Source organism: Bufo gargarizans, chromosome 1 (genome assembly GCF_014858855.1).
Source record: "Bufo gargarizans isolate SCDJY-AF-19 chromosome 1, ASM1485885v1, whole genome shotgun sequence".
In the NCBI taxonomy this organism is placed as follows: domain Eukaryota; kingdom Metazoa; phylum Chordata; class Amphibia; order Anura; family Bufonidae; genus Bufo; species Bufo gargarizans.
The window spans coordinates 569,214,478-569,233,206 of NC_058080.1; the positions used below are offsets into that span (position 1 = coordinate 569,214,478).

The 18,729-nt window shown below is 43.2% G+C and overlaps 1 protein-coding gene across 1 annotated transcript in view; it reads right to left on the reverse strand.

Moving 5' to 3' along the window:
* The window catches only part of AACS (acetoacetyl-CoA synthetase), a 103,570-nt gene that overhangs the window by 63,651 nt on the left and 21,190 nt on the right, over window positions 1–18,729 (reverse strand). Inside the window, exon 5 of the mRNA XM_044275649.1 lies at window positions 17,400–17,497. Coding sequence (XP_044131584.1) covers window positions 17,400–17,497 — 98 coding nt within the window. The remainder of the gene's footprint in view (window positions 1–17,399; window positions 17,498–18,729) is intronic.

The window sequence follows — 18,729 nt, forward strand, 5'->3', positions numbered from 1 at the left end:
GCATATCACTAAGAAATGCCACCAATGTCAGATAGGTGCAGAGAGCAGCTACACATGCAAACGCTGCCTTGGCTATTATCCGCAGTTCCATAGCAGTGAATCCATAGCACGCTTTAGTGATAAATGGAAAACATGTTGCGCATGAGCGGTGTGCTCTCCTTTACTTTGAGGGTCCCAATCTGGAGATAGGAGCGAGTCCCAGAGGTGGGACCTACACCCATCTGACATTGATGGCATATGCGAACCTTATGTCATCAATGTATGAGATGACCCAACCCCTTTAAGGGCATGTTCACATGGCAGAAAATACACACAAAAAAAAAAATCTGATTTGTATTCACTGCAGAATACAGGACAGAAATCCAAGACTGATCCTTGGATTTCTGCAGCAGATTAGTAGTGTCACAGATCAGACCACGGATTAGCTCAATTCAATGGAACAGCAGAGTGAATTTCCATTAAGGAAAAATAAGAGGTAGAATACTGGTTTTGGGTGCGGAACACATGCCCTAAGTCTGTTAACAGTAGTGACTTCTCAAAACTGCTGATAGCACCTATAGAGTGCCAGGAAGAGTGATGGTCATGCAAGTTGCAAGCATCCCCCCCGAGGACACATGCCTAAGGCCCCTTTCACACGGGCGAGTTTTCCACACGGGTGCAATGCATGAGGTGAACGCAATGCACCCGCACTGAATCCGGACCCATTCATTTCTATGGGGCTGTGCACACGAGCGGTGATTTTCACGCATCACTTGTGCGTTGCGTGAAAATCGCAGCAAACTCTATTTTGTGTGTTTTCCACGCAACGCAGGCCCCATAGAAGTGAATAGGGCTGTGTGAAAATCGCAAGCATCCGCAAGCAAGTGCGGATGCGGTGCAATTTTCACTCACGGTTGCTAGGAGACGATCAGGATGGGGACCCGATCATTATTATTTTCCATCATAACATGGTTATAAGGGAAAATAATAGCATTCTTCGAATCAGATCATTTTTATTAAAGGGAGTCTGTCACCACATTTGAGCATATTAGACTGATCAAATAGCGTTATATGTGCCACCGAGAACTTAAAAACTGTACCTTTGTTGTATCTAATGGAGTTTTCTTTCAGCCAAAAATGAACTTTTAAGATTCTGTAAATGCGCCCTCTCAAGTGCCCAAGGCGGCGTCTCAATCGTCCGAGCCCCAGGCAGCACCTCCTCAACGGCTCATAACCCCGCCCTCCGCGTGCCTCTGCCCGCCCGTTTACTCTCCTCCTCTCTCCTATTCCACTGCGCCCGCTACGAATTTGACCGCGCAGCCACAGTGGAAAAGGAGAGAGGAGGAGAGTAAACGGGCGGGCAGAGGCACACGGAGGGCGTGGTTATGAGCCGTTGAGGAGGTGCTGCCTGGGGCTCGGACGATTGAGACGCCGCCCTGGGCACTTGAGAGGGCGCCTTTACAGAATCTTTTAAAAGTTCATTTTTGGCTGAAAGAAAACTCCATTAGATACAACAAAGGTACCATTTTTAAGTTCTCGGTGGCACATATAACGCTATTTGATCAGTCTAATATGCTCAAATGTGGTGACAGACTCCCTTTAAAGGTTTTACATACAGCCAATTATTCAGATTAACCATACATTATATGACAATAGGATATCAATACAGTTAAATCAATCATACTTTATCCAAATCAGCACGTCAATAACACTGCATCAAATAAACCGTTATTAAATCCCCCAGTCCCCCCCAACTCCCTTCCCACCTCCCCCTCTCCATGTGGTCATCTCCCTCGACATGGACAAAAATATTCCAATTCTCTTACATCTTAACTTCCAAATCCCCTTAGGACCATTCCATTCCAAATATGCATCAATCTCTGAGACTTCCCCCCAGGTCCAACCAGCCACACCTGCCATTGCTTCTTAAATTTCTGTACAGTACCTCTTTTAATATAGATGCCACTCTCCATGGATATCATATGATTGACTATATTTATCCACTCTAATTTAGTCGGAGGGAAAATAATAGCATTCTTAATACAGAATGCTTAGTACAATAGGGCTGGAGGGGTTAAAAAAAATTAAGAATAATTTAACTCACCTTAATCAACTTGTTCGCGCAGCCCGGTGTCACTGCCAGCTCTGTGAGAAGATCTGGCAGACATTTTTCTCTACCTTTGTTTTGGTTTCACTTTCTCATCTCTTTTCCTTCTCCCAGCTGTCACCTATTTGCACTGATTGTCTCCCTTTATATTCCCTCCCATACTGCCTCACTTTGCGGTTTATACTTCTTCCTGGATTGTGTTCACTGCTGGAAGCTGCGTCTCCTGATTCCTCAAATAAGTCTGTTTCCTTTATTTGTGTTTCCTTCCTGGCTTGATTGTAGGTGACCCTGACTCCGTCCGTATTAAGTGCAGGGAGCCGGTGGTCGTGTCCCCTCACTATTATAGGGTTTTCAGGTGTCACATAGTAAAGGTACGAGGGCATGCAATCGTCTACCATTAACACCTTTGCATGGGCATAGCAGTCAGGGAGAGCTCTAGGGGTTTTAGAGGGCTCACCCATATGCTCCTTAGTTTGGGATCAAGCCAGTCGGATGTTTATAGTTCCAGCTTTCTGCAACACCATCCGTGACATTATAACCCTCCATAACCGTGTTAAGCATGGATCCGTTTTCAGCCTTGATTGACCGCATGCAAGGTCTTTCACTGGAGGTAGCAGATCTCCGTAAAACTGTGTCTCAGTTTCAGGTGACCGGTTCTGTTTGCGTTCATGGAGTTTGTTCCGAGCCTAAGATCTCACTTCCGGATATGTTCTCTGGGGGTAGTGAGAATTTTGTTTGCTTTAGAGAGGCTTGCAAACTCCATTTTCGCCTACTTCCCAATTTCTCTGGTGATGAGGAGCAGAGGATGGGGATCATCATCTCACTGCTCAGGGATAACGCTCAGTCTTGGGCCTTTTCGCTGCCGATCGGGGCACAGCCCCTCCCATCGGTGGATTAAAATTTTTGTAGCCCTGGGACAGATATATCATGACCCGGATCGTATTGCTCTGGCTGAATCTAAACTGCGTCTTTTATGCCTGGGTAAACAGTCCGCAGAGATATATTGTTCAGAATTTCGGAGATGGGCAGCTGATACTGGTTGGAATGATGCAGCACTCCAAAGTCAATTTTGCCATGGTCTTTCGGAAAGATTGAAAGATGCATTTGCTTTTCATGAGAGACCAGCCTCGTTAGAATCTGCCATGTCTCTAGCTGTTTGTATTGACAGGCGTCTTAGAGAGAGAGAGGAGACTACTCCTTGCTGTCATATTCAGTCCAAGGACAGTGGGGCTGTCTCATTCAGTGCGCAGGGGTCTCAGTCTCTCTCAATCCCCTCTGAGGAGGAGGCCATACAGCTGGGTTCGCTTTCCTCTGATAGTAGAGGTTTCAGCTCTCAGAGGAGGGTTTGTTTCTGTTGTGGGGGTATAAATCATTTGGCTAATGTTTGCCCCTCTAGGAGATTCATGGAGTTTTCTGAAAAAAAAAACACTCTCAAAACTTTCCATTTGCTACTATTGGCAAGGTTGATGCGGAAATTGAAGGTTTGCCATTTACTTGTAGTTCCCGTTTTCTCCTACCTGCCAGGGTGGCGCTAGAGAGCAAGAACATTGTGAGATTTTTGTAGATAGTGGAGCAGCTGTCAATCTCATTGATAATCAATTTGCAATAATGCATGGTTTCCAGGTATGCACTTTGGAAAAAGATATACCTGTTTTTGCTATCGATTTCGCCCCACTTTCTCAAAGATCGTTAAAGGGCATAGTTCACAATATCCATTTGACTGTGGGTGACGCTCATGTTGAGGATATGTCATGTTTCGTCTTAAGCGGATTACCTACTCCTCTAGTGTTGGGGCTACCCTGGCTCACTAAACATAACCCCACCATTGATTGGCAAGCAAGGCAAATAAATGGTTGGAGACAGTTTTGCTGAGAGAATTGCCTCACGGCGTCTCTTTCAGAGATTTCTACCAAGACTGTGCCATCTTTTCTCTCTGAATTTTCGGATGTGTTTTCCCGAGAGTGGTGTCCAGGAGTTGCCCCCGCACCGGGAGTACGACTGCCCTATTAATCTCATCCCAGGCGCCAAACTGCCAAAATCACGTTTATACAATCTCTCCCAACCTGAAAGAGTCGCTATGCGTACTTATATCTCTGAGAGCCTGAGAAAGGGACACATCCGACCCTCAAAGTTGGATTTAAGAGGGGCATACAACCTAGTCAGGGTCAGGGAAGGGGACGAATGGAAGATGGCTTTCAATACCCCTGAGGGTCATTTCGAGAATTTAGTTATGCCCTTTGGTTTGATGAATGCTCCTGCCGTCTTCCAACATTTTGTGAACAGCATTTTTCATCATTTAATGGGGAAATTTGTACTGGTGTATCTGGATGACATTTTGATTTTTTTCTCCTGATTGCAAGACTCCTACGTCAGGTTTTGCTGATTCTGCGGGATAATTGTACGTTAAACTGGAAAAATGTGTGTTTGCGGCTCCGGATATTCACTTTCTTGGTTTTCTTCTCTCCGCTTCTAGTTTTCGCATGGATCCTGAGAAGGTCCGCACTGTGCTTGATTGGGAGCTTCCTGAGAATCAGAAGGCGCTGATGTGGTTTTTGGGTTTTGCCAATTATTACAGAAAGTTCATTTTAAATTATTCCTCTGTTGTTAAGCCACTCACTGATATGACTAAAAAGGGGGTAGATTTTTCTTCGTGGTCGGTAGATGCGCTTAAAGCCTTTTCTAGTATCAAAGAGAGTTTTGCTTCCGCTTCCATTTTGGTACAACCTGATGTCTCTCTACCTTTTATTGTTGAGGTGGACGCTTCTGAGGTGGGTGTGGGTGCGGTCTTATCTCAGGGTCCCTCTCCTGCTAAATGGCGACCGTGTGCCTTTTTCTCAAGAAAACTCTCCTCTGCAGAGAGAAATTACGATGTGGGAGATAGGGAGTTGTTGGCCATCAAATTAGCTTTTGAGGAATGGCGCCATTGGTTAGAGGGAGCCAGACACCCTATTACCGTGTTTACAGACCATAAGAATCTAGCCTACTTGGAATCGGCCAAGCGTCTGAACCCGAGACAGGCCAGATGGTCTTTGTTCTTTTCTAGGTTTAAGTTTGTTGTTACGTTCCGCCCTGGGGTTAAAAATGTGAAGGAAGATGCCCTGTCACGTTGTTTTCCGGGAGGGGGGAACTTTGAAGACCCGGGTCCCATTTTGGCTGAAGGGGTGGTCGTCTCTGCTCTTTATCGTGATTTGGAGGCAGAGGTTCGGGCAGCCCAGGCAGAATCTCCTGATCTTTTTCCCCCTGGGAGGTTGTTTGTGCCTCTCGCTTTACGACACAAGGTTTTTAAGGAGCACCACGATACCGTCCTTGCTGGGCACCCGGGGAGCAGAGCCACAGTGGATCTTATTGCTCGGAGATTCTGGTGGCCGGCTCTTCGTAAGACGGTTGAGGGTTTTGTGGCAGCCTGCGAGACCTGTGCTCGTGCCAAGGTCCCTCATTCACGGCCATCGGGTTCTCTCCTCCCGTTACCCATTCCTTCCCGTCCTTGGACGCATCTGTCCATGGACTTCATTACGGACCTGTCTCGTTCCTTGGGGAAGACTGTGATTCTGGTAGTAGTGGACCATTTTAGCAAAATGGCGCATTTCATTCCCTTTCCTGGGTTACCCAATGCTAAGACACTGGCGCAAGAGTTTGTTGATCACATTGTTAAATTGCAAGGCATTCCTTCAGACATCGTTTCTGATAGGGGCACGCAATTTGTTTCCAGATTCTGGAAGGCCTTCTGTTCTCGCTTGGGGGTTCGGTTGTCGTTCTCTTCTGCTTTTCACCCGCAGTCGAATGGTCAGACCGAACGCGTCAATCAGAATCTGGAGACATATCTGCGCTGTTTTGTGGCGGAGAATCAGGAGGATTAGTGTTCTTTTTTGTCCCTTGCTTTAAAAAAACGTCGCCAGGAGTCCGCTGGTAAGTCACCATTTTTTGGTGCATATGGGTTACATCCGCAGTTTGGGACATTCTCTGGAGAGGGGTCTTCTGGTTTACCTGATGAGAGATGTATTTGGCAAAAGATTCAGGCTAATCTGAAGAGGATGAGTGAGAGATATAAGCGTGTGGCGGATATGAGACGTGTGCCTGGTCCGGACCTGAATGTGGGGGATCTGGTGTGGTTGTCTACAAAGAATATCAAACTGAAGGTTCCCTCCTGGAAGTTGGGTCCTAGGTTTATTGGGCCTTACAAGATCTTGTCCGTCATCAATCCCGTTGCCTTCCGTCTTGATCTTCCTCAGACTTGGAAGATCCATAATGTTTTTCACAGGTCCCTATTTAAACCTTATGTCCAATGCAGAGACACACATGTCATGCAGAGACACACACTATTATAAATCATACTAGTGCCTGTGATATGAGCGGTGTCCATAACAGGAGATCACATTCCCACACGCAGCATGTTTCCGCACTAGACATGCTCCTCTGAAAGATGCCCTTTAGTTACTAATTTTAAGCTGCCAGTAGTTAAGCCACACTTCCCCTCCCATTCTCTTCATTTAGATAGTAAAAACTAACCAATTCTAAAAATACTTTTTTTGGGAAAATATTCTAAAAATTATGTCTGTGTCAAAACCTTATTCTCCCAAATTAGACACAATAGGTCTACTTAGTAAAAAAAAAAAAAATTAACGCTGTGTAATAAAAAAAAAGTCTGCATTGAATTGCTCATATTTGTCCAAGAACTCTTCTTGCTGTTAAAGAATGGAGCACTGTGTTCATTCACAGACTGAAAACCTGTCTAGATGGAGGTAGAAAGGTCGCTTATTAGAAGTGAGCGCTGTAATACACTCAATGAGCCGTACAATCATTTCTCCAGGACAAGTCTTTAACTTTGGAATGTATAATATGAACAGTTCCATTTTCTCACAGCAGACATCAGTGAAATCCTGAAACAAAGTATATTAGACATTTAAAGTGCACCTGTCCGCAGGATCAGCCCAATCATACAAGGTTTACTGCCCGGTAGGGTTGACCCTGCTGAGTAAAATGATACCAGTTTTGTGAAAAAGACTTATGGGTTCATTTATTAAGACTAGCGTTTTAGTCACCGGTCTTATAAACCATGCGCAATACTATGTAGCGGCACCGGCGCATCCACCGTTGGCCTTGATCTGCGCCAGCTCACCTGCTCGTTCATTTTCTACGCCTATAACAGGTGTTGAAAATTATAAATGGATCTGTGTACCATGACTGACGGGAGGCTGGTCACCGTTGCGGCCTGCTATTGGCTGCACCCGATGGATGTTTTGATCCTTGCGACAGGGAAATGCAGTGGTGGCCGTACAGGGATCCAGATGGAGGGGGGTGCCAGGGAGCAGGTAAATATGCTCTAGAGGAGAGGCCCAGGTATTCTGGGGGTCATTATAGGGAATGGATAACCCCTTTAAGCCAGCTTTCCCACAAAGGATAAATGTCTGATCACTGGGGGCTCGACCGCTATCACTAGACTGAAGCCCCTCGTTCCTCCTCACTGCATGACCACAGTGAGGAAGAGATTGAATGGAGCAATGGTCAAGGTTAGGACCCACTGTTGTAGTGGTCAGTGGGGGTCCCAGCAATCAGACATTCATCGCTAAGCCAGTGTGTACGTTGATGGCACACATATCAGCCATTATAAGTACTAGCTTTGAAACTCATAAAGTATCCATGTTAGACAGACTGGCACAGCCCCAACATTAACAGCGATGCATTAGCCCATCAATAAAACATCACGGCAGACAGGAACTGTATTACCTTCTGTGCCAATGTCACCAGGAATCTACAGCCACAGATAACATCCTGCTGTAAATGAGCCATCATTTACACATCAGTCGCTGCCAGGTAGCACCTATAAAAATACCTCCCTTATACAACCCAGCAGCTGCTTATGTCATGCCAGGCTAGAAGACATGCGCATGTATGGGTTACAAAACTGAGTCAGGAAGACACAGACAGATAAGGAACCAGTAATACATGGGGTTTAGAGGCTAAACATCAGTGCCAATTATAATGGCTGCAATTCATGCTGATGACTTCTGTGTGTGCTTTCTGCATCTGTATGTCCGTTCCGAAAAAATATAGAACATGTCCCATCAGCAAAATAAGGACCTCGGATCCATTGAAGTCAACGGGTCGGCAAAAAAATGCAGACAGAACACAGACCACAAAATGCTTAGGCTACTGTCACACTAGCGTTTTTTTTTGGATCCGTCATGGATCTACAAAAACGCTTCCATTACAATAATACAACCGCATGCATTTGTCATTAACGGATCCGGTTGTATTATGTCTTTTATAGCCAAGACGGATCCATCTTGAACACCATTGAAAGTCAATGGGGGACGGATCCGTTTTCTATTGTGTCCGAGAAAACGGATCCGTCCCCATTGACTTACACAGCAAAACGCTTTAGAATGATCCCCATTTCTCAGTTCTATTGTTTGTATGTGCAATGTTGTGCTGCCATACTGTTATTAGCTTTCTGCATGCTCACTTTATGGATATGCACCTGTGACCATGAATGTGCTAGTCTAAATTTTCTTGTTGTGCTCTTGTTTACAGCAGCCAAATGGACCACAGGTAAAATAGACAGACAGTACATTAACATCTATGGGAGAATTTTCTCAGCATGCACTTTGACCTGTGCAGAAATCACTGTGCAGGGAAGGGGAGTAGATAAGCTGTGACATCACCTATTGTGAATGTTGGATTCTGTATTATCTACTGCATATATAGATGATACCTTTCTGTGTAATCCTGACTGTGATGAAAATGAGATGACAACTGAAAAGTGATCTCTATTGAACAGTAATTGTCTGCATATTATGCTTAAAGGGGTTTTCTGAGATTTTGATACTCATGACCTATCCTCTGAATAGTACCAAGGAGAGTAGACGGCAGCATGTCCTTCGAGGGTTCTTTATTCAAATTGTGTCCATCAAAATGTATAAAAAGTGCCAAAGATTGATAGTCAAAACATTGCATTATCAATCTTGGGCACTTTTTCTACATTTTTTGGACCCAATTTGAATAAAGAACCCTTGAAGGACATGCTGCCGTCTACTCTGCTTGGTACTGTATATGGAGCGATCCATGGTTGCTGACAGGCTGAGACATTCCTGAGGGAGCCTAGAGGGAACATTGGTGCTGGTTTTACTGATCCTGATCTAATTGGTGGGGATCCGACACCCGGGACCCCCGCCTATCAGCGGTTTGAGAAGGCACCGGCGCTCCTGTGAGCACTGCAGCCTTCTCACAGCTTACCAACCACAGCGACGTACATTGTATAGAGGCTGTGCTTGGTATTACAGCTCAGCCTTATTCACTTGAATGGGACTGAGCTGCGTCTAGGCCACGTGACACATTAACGTGTCGTCACTGGCCTAGGGAAAGCTGCAAGAAGGTCACGGCGGCGTCTCAAACAGCTGATCGGCAGGGGTCCCAGGTGTCGGACCCCACTGGTCAGATACTGATGACCTCTCCTGAGAATAGGTAATCAGTATCGAAATCTTGGAAAACCCATTTAAGGTACCCCCCTCCCCGAACATAAGAGTATTGTCGGACAGTCCCACCATTTTTAACGGTGTCCAGCTGACAATCTAAGGTGTATAGGGAGCTTCTGACTCTCCCCTGTCACAGTTGAATTTCAACCCCCGATCCTTGCGTTCTTCTTGGAAATAAGCTGCTGCGGGAGGTGCCTGGCAGAGGCTTTTTTCCTGTCTTCTGAGAGTGTATGTGTATGGAGGAGTTGGAGCGATAGATGTTGGCCAAACAGGCGCTCAGCCAACCCCTACTGAAAGTGTTTGGGTCTCTAAGGTCCAGAGTAAAAACTGCAAATTTTATTTTATATTTTTAAATATACATGGAAAAGTTAGAAAAGCATCACCAAAAAATCTTAAACTATGTAAAGCATGAAGACAGTATTTGAACAATAGGTCATTTATTGATGACACTTTCCCATTAAGTGACAGAAAGCTGGAATATTGTATCGTTGACGTGTTTTCAGAAAATGCTCAGCAAAGCAAAACTTTATGTAATTACCCTGAAATGCGTACTCCGAAACCAATAATTTGTTGCTAAAACCTATGTAATCTAGCTTTCGGCCCAAACTGCAAGACTCCTTAAGAGCCTTTTTATGTCAATCAAGTAGCTGGAGTATAAACCTCTACAAAGACAATAGTTAAATTAAGAGCAATGACGCCAAAAGAACACAAAATTATACAGTCAGAACCGATACTGTGATGGAACATTACTGTGTAATTGTAGTCTAACAGATGATTTAGTGCAATAACCCCAAGTTGAGTACAAGTGACTGGCCGGCAATGAAGGATTATGGGAAGAGATTGATTTTTAATGAAGTGAGAATTGCAGAACAAGCGAACATTTACAACATATGAAAATCTGGAAATAGGGTTAACACTTTCATGTACGTCTCGAGGGAAAGAATTCTAATAGATTTTGTAAAAGAAGGGAAAATCTCATGCGAGTAGCAAGAAAAGAGTTACAAACTGTGAGGCGCTGCTGCTCTCTGGTGGCCAAATGCAGAAACGCAGGGGAAAAATTAAGCTACGACTGTATATGGGTTTAGAAGAAATATTCTTTTGATGGCCAAGTGGCAGGAGATATAGAGAATAAACTGTATTGTATAATATAGTATACAATACTTCTGAGCATGATGCCACAAGGGTAAACATATAAATAATTAACATTGGCATGTAGCGCGTTTATTCTATTATATTCTAAGGCTACATCCACATCTGCCTTTTAGCATTCTGGCGTTCTGTTCCGGCAGATGCCAGACAACACATCATATGGGTCTCTCTGATGCGTGGAAATGCACCTTTTCGTCAGGGTACACAAATTATACAACTTGTCATAATGACTCAATGAAATCAGACAGTTTGAGAGCACTGTTCAGGATTACCTAAAACAAATCCAATAATTAAAGGTTTCATAGTACATGACAATCTATTTCTAACAAACCTAGAACCAGCCCTGTATCTCACATGGATCTACAGATCTCCCCATTCATTGCTCCAATTGCTCTGCTACATTTACAGGTGAAACTCGAAAAATGTGAATATCGTGCAAAAGTCCATTTATTTCAGTAATGCAACTTAAAAGGAATTGCATTAATGCAGCTTAAAATTAGAATTTTGTGAAAAGGTTCAATATTCTAGGCTCAAAGTGTCACATTCTAGTCAGATAATTAATCCATATTCTCTGAGCAAAGGGGACCTAAAAATTGAGACTTTGGGGTTTCATAAACTGTAAGCCATAATCCTCCAAATTATAACAAATAAAGGCTTGAAATATCTCGCTTTGCATGTAATGAGTCTATCTCATGTGTTAGTTTCACCTTTTAAGTTGCATTACTGAAATACATGAACTTTGCACGATATTCTAATTTTTCGAGTTTCACCTGTATTTCAAGCTGCCAGCTAAAGGGTGTGTCCTTTCTGCTGCAGGCTAGAGTCGGTGTCCTTCTCATGGGGCATGTCGTTTCTGCTGCTAACTCTCATAGCTTCTAACAGTCATATGGCTTGTGACAAATGAAGGATGGACCCAAGCATGTGATTGGTTGCTATTGGCAAAAAAGTTGTTTTTTTTTGACAGTTTTCATAACTCTAATGCTATATTGTACGTTCACTTTTGAACAATATTTTAGTGTAAGTTTGCAAATGTAAAGTATTATTAGCTGTGCACAGATACTGAGCACTAATAAAAAAAAACATACCAGAATAGACCAGAATTTAGGTGGTCATTTATTAACTCCTGATGCCCGCTGCAAGTGACGCTAGGTAGGCTCGTCCCATTGCAGCCTGGTGTTTGCTGCAATCATCACAAAAAAAAAAAGTTCACAGTTGCCATGACTTGCAACTTTTTTTACACCACAAAAGAGGCATATCTGATTTAATTTATGAAAAAACTGACAAGAATAGGACATGTGCTATTTTTTTTTTTCAGGGCTACAGAACGGACATACTGATGAGGACAGCACAGACCAGATAATCTTGTTACTCCCAGTCTGAGAGTCCTGTGGGTGCTTTTTTTTTTTTTTTTTTTTGCTAATTCCAAGCAGCTTTCATCTGTCTATTACTAAGTAGAGGCTTCTTCCTGGCTACTCTCCATAAAGCCCAGATTAGTAGACTGCTGCAGCGATTGCTGACCTTCTGGAGGTTTCTCCCATCTGAACACAGGATCTTTGGAGCTCAGCCAGAGTGAGCATTGGGTTCTTAGTCAACTTTTTTACCAATGCCCTCTACACCCAATTACTCAGTCAGGTGGGGTAGCCAGCTCTAGGAAGAGTCATTTCACACATTAAAAAATTATGGAAGCCACTCTGCTCTTGGGAACTTTCCGTGCCACAGATTTTTTTCCCCTTTCTCCACATCTGTTCCTCCACATAATCCTGTCTATGAGCTCTACAAGCCTTTCTTTCCTCCTCATGACTTGGTATTTGCTCTGATGCACTGTCAACTGTCAGACCTTATATAGACAAGGAAGTGTCTTTCCAAATCATGTCCAATCAGCTGGATTTACCACAGATGGACTCCTATAAAGATGTGGAAACATCTCAAATATGTTCAAGAGATATGGGAGGCCCCTGGATCTAAATTTCAAGTGTTTTTTTTTTTTTTTTTATAAATTAGCAAAAATTTCTCATTATGGGGTATTGACTGATGAGGGGGAAAACATTTTATTTTATTTTATCATAAGGCCACAACATAACAAAATGTGAAAAAAAGTGAAAAGGTCTGAAGACTTTCCGAACGCATGTACCTCTGCTGTGTTTTCAGGTCACTCCTTGTTTCAGCTTACAAATACTGAAGCAAAATGCTGTCGGTGTGAAATGGCCTAAGGCCTCCTTCATACACATTTTTGTGGAACTTTTTTGGGAGTTTGTAAACAATACAATGTACAAAAAATCCCAATAACAATTATCAAAAAGTCATATGTACCCCAAAATGGTACCTATAGGCACTACAGTTCGCCCCGCGAAAAACAAGCAATCATACAGCTCTGTAGACAGAAATATATGGGTGTCAGAAAATGGAGATGCAAAGAAAATGTGTATTTTTTTTTTCAAAGGTTTTTATTTAGTCGTGCCTTAATGGTACTGACCTGCAGAATAAGGATGTCCTTTCATTTTTAGTAAGTAGTAAATGCCGTAATAACAAAACTCTAAAAATCCTGGTGGCATATTGTGTTTTTCTTTCAATTTCACCCCACATAGGATTTTTCCCCACTTTCCATTACACAATATGGTAAATGAAATGGTGCCATTAATAAATACCTCATGAGGGTTTTTTGCCTTCCTCTGGATCAACTCAGTCGGATAGCAGGCTGAACTGGATGGACATATGTCTTTTTTAAACCTTACAAACTATGATGGCCATTTACAGATATATACGCCATTTTTGTGGCGTATATCTGGTGCAGATTCTGTCATGTTGCAGCAGAATCTGCAACTTCTTCCCTGCTCACAACAGGTCTAAAAAAGGGGACATAGCGTGGGAAGGGGCCGACAGGCCTGTTTCATTCATAATTTTCTACCCCTGTTAAGGCGTAGAAAATGGTCTACATGTATAGCAGCAAGGAAGCTGGCTTACATTTAGAATCGGCGGTGGATACGCTGAAGATCGGCGACCACCACCAGTGCAGGGTCTTATTTAGACCAGCGTCTAAAAATGTCCCTATGTTACTATCGCTTCAGATGATCTGTCTCGCAGTACTCATTTTCGTGCAGCTGCCTGCTTGATTACAGGTATTCATGTTGACAATATGTACTATACTTTATATGTATTTCTCTTTTTCGCAAAACACACAATCCGCACAAAACACCTGTAACATATTGACTCTGGCTGTTTCTTACCTACTGACCACAGTCACACCTTTGTTTAGAGAGCGAACACAGATGTTTACTGCTAAAAGGACCTCCTACACATGCAAGTGAGCATAAGTGCCAGAACCTTACCAGTAAATTCACACATGGCTGATTGGTTACAAGATTTTTTTTTTACATTTTTGAATAGCCATTCTATACATTTGAATAGTGTTGTTTCTGCAGCATGGCGATGTAGTGGGAAGGAGGGCTTGGTCTATAAAAGAGAGAGGAAAGCTGGAGCAACTCGCCACTGCCTCTCTGAATAGCCATCTTATAGCTCCATGTACTCAGATCCAGGCGAAAAGCATTGGAGGAGGCGCACAATATGGTCTACAACTAGAATTAGGGTGCAGACAGGCTAGGGTTTGGTTCGAGTACTAGCTGGGGTTACCATTTTAACGGCGGGTGTTCCACTTCGTCTGTGCTAGGGTAGACTTAGGCCTCTTGCACACGACTGTGTGTCCCCCGTAGCCATATTGTGGCCCGCATACGGGGGGGTCCGCAATACACGGATACCTACCACTAATGAAGGAGCTAGCAGCCCCGAAACAAGTTTGGTTTTGGCGACAGTACTATGGACATTGTTCCTATCTAATATTGAACAATAGTTACTTATCCACATTATAACAAATAGGAGCACTCCGGAGCCGCCAACCAGCTGATCCAACCAGGAAGCATCGAAGGTCCCGTGACACGTAGGACGCCGAGCACGCGAAAACCCCGACATAACAGAGACTGCAAGGTTTGATTCAAATGCAGGGTTTACGGCCAGCGATTGGTAAAGTACAAGCAGGCGGAAATCTCGATATACGCAGAGGCTGCAGAGATCGTCTCCAGCACAAAGCCGTGGCCAGCGACTGGTAACGTACATATATAAGCTATATATCCAAGCTGCCATTAACAGCAATTGAATGTGGTAAGTTACACAGCGACTTATGTAAAATTACTAACATCTATCGGCTTGATAAGACCAAACGGACTCCTTGTATAAGATAAATTGAATTGAACAACTATACATGAACAATCAGATAAAATATACTATCTTGATGCGCATGGAGACAAACATGATTTCACGGAAGTAGTTTCTATACGGACTAACAAATGTACCTTCATTATTACTCCCCCGTGCAGGACATTTATCCTCAAGGAGTTTAACATAACTATTGATTGCATCTTGTGGACCATCTACTAATGGAATACGATATATGTCATGCATACAGGATTCTGACACGATTATCCTTTTCTCCATGTGGACTATTTGTTTAATACTGTGTAACCATATGTTGTAACTTATTATATTTTTTTATCTTTGATTGTAAAAGTGGGATTAACATGTTTTATTAGTGGCATTTTTACGTGATTATTTAGAAGATCTCTTTCATTGATTTTTTTTTTATAAATTTTTAATTTTTTACTATTTTGAATAAAATAACTTTTAATATCTATCTGTATAAGATATAACTTCATTACAACTACCAGATATTTGAGTGTTCTCCACATTATATACATTCTCTAATTTATGAAGTTATTACGCAAAGTCTTGTGAGACTTTTCGAAGCAATAACTTCGACTCATCGGAGCCAATACATTTTAATACAGTACAGAGCTGCTGCTTCTTCCGAAGTCGATTCGCTCATCCCTAGACTCACAAACCTTGAGTTTTCAACTTTTTAAATGCTACTTGTGGCAAATGTTATCACAAGTGGCTCCTCTGTGCAGGCTTCGCCATTTTCTTAAAAGGGTGGCATGGCGCGGGCAGGAGGTGAGCAGGGCCAGAGGAACTGCCACACTTATCTTCTTTTGCACCAGTTTTCTGGCACAAATGAAGACAGAAATCTATGATAGCTCCGAACTGCCATTGTTGAATGCTGCCATTAAAGGGGTTATCCAATCCTATACAATGCCAGGCCCCCCACGCTGAATATACTTACCCGGAACCCTGCGCTGTTCTTGGTCCCCGCACTGCCACTGCTGCTTCTCCCTGTGCACAGATTTAAAAATTCCAGTGTCGGGGGGTGGGGCGATAGCAGCGAATGGCAAGCTGGGACAAGCCTCCCTAGCATTGAGGGTGACACTAGGGAGGCTCATCCCCGTCCCCACCTGCCATTGGCTGCCCCCCTGACACTGGATGTTTTTTATCCGGGCATGGGTAGAAGCAGCAGCGGCGGTGCAGGGACCAGGAGCGGCGCAGGGAGCGGGACCTGGGTAAGTATATTCAGCGTGGGGGGCCCGGTATATGGGGAGCATTTTTTAGGATTGGATAACCGCTTTAATTCTGGAGCATGGACTGCCAGAGGATGCACCTCTTCATAAATTAGGCACGTCCTCCAGCAGCACAGTAGACCCTCGTTCTCTTTTGATAAATCTCCCCTTTAGTGCGCAACTAAACCAATCATGAGACGACTATACTCTGCTCCCTGCATGGTCTACTGTCTAATATTCAATTGTGACTGACATACACACACACACACACACACAATAGTTATAATCAGCAATGTATTAAAAAAATACAGGCACAATAGGATAAATAAGACATGAGGATTACACACCATTTTACAATCCTATTGGATCTCCTTCCATGTCCACTTCAATAAATACTTGTATCCCCCATGAAATAATTCTGCATCCTCTTTTATTAAAGCTCTGTATTGTGCAATTCCTCCGTCATCCCTCATGGAAACGCACAAATAAATTGACAACCGAGAACTAACACTTCTCGTCAATTGGGTGTCCCCCACTACAGTGCGATACTGTCAGCACTGTCAGAGTCATTGTGCAGGGACAGGCTCTATTGACAAGGAGACTGATAACACCCAGTTGTAAATGTATACACACCTTCCAGAAATAACAGAATAAAGGCTCATTCACATGAACGTTTTTTGCGTTCCGTATACGGGCCATTTCAATGGTTCCGGAAAAAAAAACGGAATGTACTCCGTATGCATTCCGTTTCCGTATTTCCGTTCAAAGATAGAACATGTCCTATTATTGCCCGCAAATCACGTTCCGTGGCTCCATTCTAGTCAATGGGTCCGCAAAAAAAATAAAAATGGAACCCATACGGATTGTACTCCGTATGTCTTCCGTATCTGTTCTGTTTTTGCGGAACCATCTTTTGAAAATGTTATGCCCAGCCCAATTTTTTCTATGTAATTACTGTATACGCCATACGGAAAAACGGAACCGGAAACACTACTGAAACAAAAAACGGATCCGTTAAAAACGGCCCGCAAAACACTGAAAAAGCCATACCGTCGTGTGAAGGAGCCCTAACAGAGGGACGGCACAAGGCAGAATTCTAAGAAAGGATGTCCAGAACTGTTATTTCATGGGGCCTGAGAGGATTTACTAAAGCACACATCAGGAGAGGTGACAGACCTCCTCATTTATCACAAGGCATTCTGCAATTGTGCATCATAAAACCTTAACAGAGTTTCATCGCTTCTTTTAACTTACATTCACTCCAAAATCTGGAGATGTGGCACTCCAAATTGCACCAATACTTGCCGCAGCCAACATAGCTTCCACTGTCTGTATGCAGTTTGGAAAGTAGCCTAAAGAAAAAAAAAAAAACATTGGGTTTGCTTTAAGTCATTTAGTCTTAAAAGTAACCTAAAAAATTAATCTGCTGGAACTGACCCTGTTGGCAGAATTGAAAAATAATATGCATGTTCAGGCCTCTTTACATGGCCAAATGGAGCAGCCTGCTCGTCAGTGAAGGAGACTGCTCCTATTACATGCAGTGATCTCCTCTACAGTATGGGGAGGCGTGATCGCTAATGCCATCGCTCGGCCCCATACAGAATCATTGTTTGCCGGCAGCAGAGGCCGTTTAGATGCCATGATCTGCTGCTGGTAAATGATTTAGGTGACTGCACAAATGTACAAGTATTTTGCTCGTTCATCAGGTAATCGGTGGCTCGATAACGAGCGATGTCACTGAAACTGCCACTTTTTAACCTCACTTGAGCAAATAGCATTTATCATGTAGAGAAAGTTAATACAAGGCACTTACTAATGTATTGTGATTGTCCATGTTGCTTCCTTTGCTGGCTGGATTAGTTTTCCCATCACATTATACACTGCTCGTTTCCATCCTGTAGTCCAGCAGTGGTGGCCGTACTTGCACACTATAGAAAAAAGCACTAGCCTAAGTGAGCTCCCATTGTTCCCAGCCACTAGAGAGGCCAACGCTTTTTCCTATAGTGTAGCAGCACGACCACCACTGATGGACTGCAGGGTGGTCATAACCATGGAAACGAGCAGTTAAATTAATCCAGCCAGCAAAGGAGGCAATATGGACAATCACAATACATTAGTAAGTGCCTTGTATTAACTATCTCTACGTGATAAATGCCACTTGCTGAAGTGGGACAACCCCTTTAAGGACCAATTTACATTTTAGTTTTTTCCTTCCTGCCTTGCAACAGCTATAATTTTTCAACTTTTCCATTCACATTTAAATTTTTTAGGAGACGTTGAATTTTTAATGGTACCATTTAAAAGGGTTTCCCATCTCAATATTTATGACATATCGCTAGGATATCACTAGGTTGGAACCCACTCCTATCTCCAGAGCAGGGCTCCCAAAGTGAAGGGAGAGCAGTACGTATGCAGTCACCCTGCATTCACTGCTCTAAGAGCTCCGAAAATAAGAGCTTTGGCTCATGTCAAAAATGTTGAGATGGAACAACCACTTTAATTTACCATATCTTGTATTGAAAAATGGTAAATAATTATTTGAGGTGAAATTGAAAAAAAGAAAATTCCACCATAGATTTTTGGG